A 5,441-nucleotide genomic window follows, 5' to 3' on the forward strand; every position below is an offset into this window, starting at 1 on the left:
AAGGACGAAGTCGGAGAATAGACTTCCAGATCCATGAAGTTTGTTTCTCCACTTCGAAGCTCCAAATGCTCGCTCCCTTAAGACGATTTCGCTTGGTCCAAGAAGCCCACAAAGACTCTGATTCACAATGGAGGAGCCAAATAAGCTTGAGGGACAGAGTTGTATTCCACGAGGAGAGATCCCTTAGGCCAAATCCACCCTCAGAACATGGCATACAAACTGATTTCCAAGAGATTTTCGCAGCAGCTTTACTAGTGATGTTTCCATTCCATAAAAATCTTGAGCACATGGACTCAATTGATTTAATACAGCCTTTAGGCAGGATGAAGCTGGAGAACCAAAAATTGAGGGTTCCTGATATGACGGAAGCTAAAAGCTGCCTTCTACCCGCATAAGTGAGGGCGCGCGATGACCAAGAAGAGAACTGTCTTTTTAGTTGGTCTAACAGTGGCCTGTAATCACAGATTTGAAGCTTTCGGTGCATTAACGGTAGGCCCAGGTAACGGACAGGGAGCGAGCCAATAGAGAAGCCAAGACTTGATAGGTCCGAGGATTCTAACTCACTCATACCCGCCACGAAGAGCTCTGTTTTCTGGCGGTTCATCGTCAGGCCTGACCACGCGGAAAAGCCATCTAGGGTTGTTGCAATCCGCTCTAGAGAGCTTTGTTCGCCATCAAAGAACACCATGATGTCGTCTGCGAAAGCCAAGTGTGTCACTGGCGGGTTAGAGGCTGACGGGTGATAACCAATTTGTCCATTGAAATAGTCGTTGTCCAGCAGTTGAGCGAGCACTTCCATGGCCAAAATGAACAGATAAGGCGACAGGGGGTCTCCTTGTCGAAGCCCACGAGCACCCCTGAAATAACCTCCAAGCTCCCCATTCACAGCCACAGAGAAGCGAGTAGTCGTGATGCACTGAGATATCAGGTGAACATAGGAGTCCGGGAAGCGCAGAGCTCGAAGAATAAGCAGGATGAAACTCCAGTTAAGAGAGTCAAAGGCCTTCTTGAGGTCTATTTTGAGGGTTGACCTCTTGGTGATGTTCTTCCAATTGTACCCCTGGATAAGCTCTGTAGCCATAAGGACGTTTTCGACCAATAGCCTTCCCGGTATAAAGGCAGACTGAGTGTTTGAGATCACCAGGGGCAAAACTTGCTTCAGCCTATTAGCAAGATTTTTTGAGATAACTTTGTATGTAGTATTGCAGCAAGATATAAGCCTGAAGTCAGAAACAAGAACAGCATTTTGCTTCTTCGGTATAAGCGTCAGAATCGTTGCGTTCCACTGCTGGAGCAGTCTACCCGTCGAGAAGAATTCTTGGACCGCCATAATCATGTCTGAACCCACTGTTTTCCAGTGGGCAGTGAAGAACTCGGTCGGATAACCGTCAGGACCCGGGGACTTGTTGTTTGGCAAAGAGAAGAAACTTCTTGAATATCCGTATTGAGGATGGGAGCCTGAAGCAAGTCAACCACTGAAAGAGAGCATCTAAATTGCAGCAACTGAGATAACTCATCAAAGGTGGATGTAGAAAGTAGGGAAGGCCCACCCAAAAAATTCTCATAATAATCCAGAACCATGTTCATTATTCCTTCCTTAGTATCGATCACATTGCCATGTACATCCTGAAGAAACAATATTTGGTTCTGAGCGGCCCTCGCCTTAACGTAGCGGTGATAAAATGAGGTGCTAGAGTCTCCTTTTCCAAGCCAATTTACATGAGATCTCTGCTGGAAAAAAGATTCTTCTGCCTTTGCGAGAAGAGGCCATTTTTCATATGCTTTTCTTTCATTCAAACCAGCTTGAGGTGAAGGCCTTGAGAGCAGAGCATGCTGGCAGTGAGAGAGCTCCTCAAACGCCTCGGTCACACGTTTTTCTATACCAAAATAGTTATCCTTACTGAAAGTTCTGATGATACTCTTCAATTCTTTTAGTTTCTTGGAGACCCTCCGCATACTAGTACCTTGAAAGGGCAAAGACTTCCAGCACTCAGAGATAATAACCTTAAACTCGGGATTTGCATTCAACATCGAGAAGAATTTAAAAGGATGTTTCAGCTTGGGTCTGGAAGTATCAAGGAAAACGCAGCATGGACTGTGGTCGGAGATGCCTGGATCACCAAAGACACCAAGGGCATTGGGAAAGGAGGAGAGCCACATATCATTAACCAGGATTCTGTCTAATTTCTTGGCAACAACCGAGGCACCTTGTTTATTTGACCAGGTGAACGTGTTCCCACAAAACGGCAAGTCAGACAGTGCCGATGAGATTGAGCAGTTTAGAAAATCTCTCATACCACGAGATGAAGAGGCTGCAGATGCCGAAGAGTGCTCAGAAGGATCTAAGATTTGGTTGAAATCGCCTAACACTGTCCAAGGAGCTTGAGCAATGGAAGGAGAAGTAGATAGGTAGCATAATTCAGACCATAACTCTCTACGCACTTTTCTGCAGTTAGATCCATAAACTAGGGTGACAACAAACTCCGCTGAGACAAAAGGGAGTTTCACTTTGCACGTAATGCTTTGGAGGGATTTGTGGATCACTGAAACCGAGACTGATGGGTGCCACAACAACCAGATTTTTCCTAAATCCGAAAATTCGTAATTACAATCGTAATGCCAGCTGGGGAAGACTCTGTTGATGATTGACACAGCCTTGATACTACTGACATGCGTCTCCAACAGGCCACCAAAAATTGGCTTATTCAAACGAAACCATTTCCTAAATCCGCAACGTTTTATTTTGTCGTTGAACCCTCTAACGTTCCAACAAAAAATATCCATAGAGGGAGAAAATTCAGAGGTTTAAAGGGCCTCTGCCCCTATCAATCTTTTTGGTATTCCTCTTTGATCTTCTGGAGATCACACGTATATATTGATCTTCCCCATCGTCTGGGTTGTCATCATCATTTGACACTCCTTCGGATTCTGGATCTGGATCATCCTCTTCAGAGGTTCCATCTGAGGAGGCAACATGAGAGTCAAGGTTTTCAGCATGAAGATCTACAAACAGATGGCTTGCCGATGGTTGATTTCCAGTCCTGACATTCTGCGTGGAGGTCTCTCCTGCGGAAGCCGCTCCTCGAACCATATATATGTAATAAACCGAACATAGGCAGTGTTAGACGAGAAGGATTCGTGCTAGATTATTTGGGAGAAGAAAGGAAGTTTGTTCGACATGGATAAGGAAGTGACAATGTGGGGGAAATGGGCAGTGGGAAAGCTAGGTATCACGTGCGCCCATCATTCTAATATGTGATGAAATATGGAAACGAGCAATCAGTAACTGACAGCTATGTAAATTCGGTAGAAAAGTATGAGAGAACACGTGCGCCCATCATTTTATCCATTGTCTTCCCAAACCTTTGGGGGACCTTCTCTAATTGCACATCTTTTTTACTTTCCCTCTTTAGATTTCGTCTTGCTTGAAATTATCATTGTATTTTTTTTTTTTTTGGACTGAGATTATCATTGTATTTCGTTATGGCTGTATCTATATTATATCATAATATCTATGCATTTAAATTTAATCATGTATCTATTGGTCTTTCACTTTTTTTTAGAAACATATTGTTTTTTTTTTTTTTGAAAAAAGGGCTTTTAGAAACATATTGTTAATTATGTTTTTATAACAATCACTTTATTTTTATGACAATATGTTATCATGGAATATGATTTAATCCTGTAATTACGTATAAAAAATTTTAATTACAGAACAGTGATTAATGTATACAATTATCGTATATCAAATCTCTTGAGAGATTAAATTTCTCATAAGTATATTTAATTTAATTACTTATATTCCACACATCATATTATTTGAATGCTAATCTTGGACCAAAACAAATTTGTCTCGCATTATATAACAGTCAACTTTGAAATCAACCACTCAAATACATAAAAATCATAAAATGATACAAGTCATTAGAAGGGCTCTAGCTTGAGACCACTATAAATTGACCTAACACAAAACACATACAAAATAAAACAAACCACGAACAAATTTATACATGATATATAGATATATCAGCGAGAATGATTGGAGAGTATCAAGACTCAAACTGACCCAGTTCAGTTTTGATGATCGGCTACTACATGTCTCGGACATGGAAGACGTTAGGGTTCTTGACGACGATATCATACATATGAATAGAGTTAAACTTTGAGAAGTCTCGTGGGAGAGAGATGAGATCGATGGATGTTTTCTTGTGGAACTGGAGGAGATGATCGGCGTTGTCTCCATAGTAGTACCTCTCCCATCCAAGACCCTTCAAGATCCTCTCAAGAGATCCGTACGAAGAGACAACCTCGCTGGTCGGAAGATGGACAAGGATCTTCCTCCTCATCCTTTGCTGCTGGCTACCACCGGAGGAGGTAGAGTCCGACGAATCTCCGGAGGATTGGTTGTAAGGATTCTCAACCAGCCTCATCACTCCGTTCTTGTTGAACATCCATACACCAGACATTGTGATGATGATTGTTTATAAACTAGGTTTTTAGTTTTTTGTGTGTGTAAATTTGTTTGTATGCCTGCTCTTCACAATGAGCTTGTTGATTTTGATGAGGACAAGGAAACTGTGCAGAGGGTTATATATATGTTAGTAAAGGGGCCCTGTCTAGATGCTGATATATCTTATATTAATATATTTATATGTTAAATTTAAAATTCCAGAATTCTCGAAAGGGACAGAATCTTATATATCAATCTTCCACCATTTTATATATCACATTCGGGCGCAAAAGAATAACCATAGTTCCATAAAATTAAAGCTATTTTTTCTTTTCAAACCAGATGTAGGTAACTTATATTTCCATAAGGGGATGGGAAAAATATCCAAAATCCACCGTCTGATCATAAATTCAATCTGATCCAACTCAAAAAAAATACTCGAGGTCTACTATATATATCCAATATAGATAACTAAATTTAAAGACGATTTGGATCCAATCAGCTTTTGTATAACTTTCAGTGCCGGTCCTGACATGGCAATGACCACGAGCAATTTTTCAAAAACGTGGCCTATTCTATATAGGGGTTTTTGCCAAAACTAATCCACAACTTGATTTTAACTCCAAACTTATACCCAAACTTGAATCAAATGCAAAACTAACCTAAAAGCCTAGTGAAATTACAGCTCAGCCTCTTGTGACCAAACAAAAAAACAGAAGCTATTTTTACGAATATAGCCCTAGTAAATCGTCTGAGTCGTCTGAGATGTTGGAAGTCGTCTGGACGACTGAAGTGTAAGTCGTCTGGTACCGGTTTATTTTAAAAATAATTTATAAATCTTGTAAAAAAATATTTTGATGCGTGAAAAATAAAAATCAAGTAATTATAAACAGTTTTAAGTGATATAAATTAAGATATGATAAAATTGATTTGTTTTGAAGATAGATGAGTGGAAGTAGTGAATCATGAAATACTTTGGTTTAGGAGTTTG

The 5,441-nt window shown here is 40.5% G+C and overlaps 2 protein-coding genes across 2 annotated transcripts; both read right to left on the minus strand.

The window, feature by feature from the left end:
* Positions 1 to 1,332: 1,332 nt before the first annotated feature.
* Positions 1,333 to 2,784, minus strand: LOC106329344. The gene has a single exon (XM_013767989.1). The coding sequence runs from the start codon at positions 2,782 to 2,784 to the stop codon at positions 1,333 to 1,335; it is 1,452 nt and encodes a 483-aa protein (XP_013623443.1).
* Positions 2,785 to 3,858: 1,074 nt separating this feature from the next.
* Positions 3,859 to 4,545, minus strand: LOC106299914 (flowering-promoting factor 1-like protein 1). Its single transcript, XM_013735933.1, has one exon. The coding sequence runs from the start codon at positions 4,464 to 4,466 to the stop codon at positions 4,092 to 4,094; it is 375 nt and encodes a 124-aa protein (XP_013591387.1). The 5' UTR covers positions 4,467 to 4,545; the 3' UTR covers positions 3,859 to 4,091.
* Positions 4,546 to 5,441: the final 896 nt, after the last annotated feature.

Source organism: Brassica oleracea, chromosome C1 (genome assembly GCF_000695525.1).
Source record: "Brassica oleracea var. oleracea cultivar TO1000 chromosome C1, BOL, whole genome shotgun sequence".
NCBI lineage: Eukaryota > Viridiplantae > Streptophyta > Magnoliopsida > Brassicales > Brassicaceae > Brassica > Brassica oleracea.

Bases quoted from the DNA above. Each gene is read 5' to 3' on its own strand.
- LOC106329344 (XM_013767989.1), bottom strand. From the start codon at position 2,784: ATGGATATTTTTTGTTGGAACGTTAGAGGGTTCAACGACAAAATAAAA.
- LOC106299914 (XM_013735933.1), bottom strand. From the start codon at position 4,466: ATGTCTGGTGTATGGATGTTCAACAAGAACGGAGTGATGAGGCTGGTT.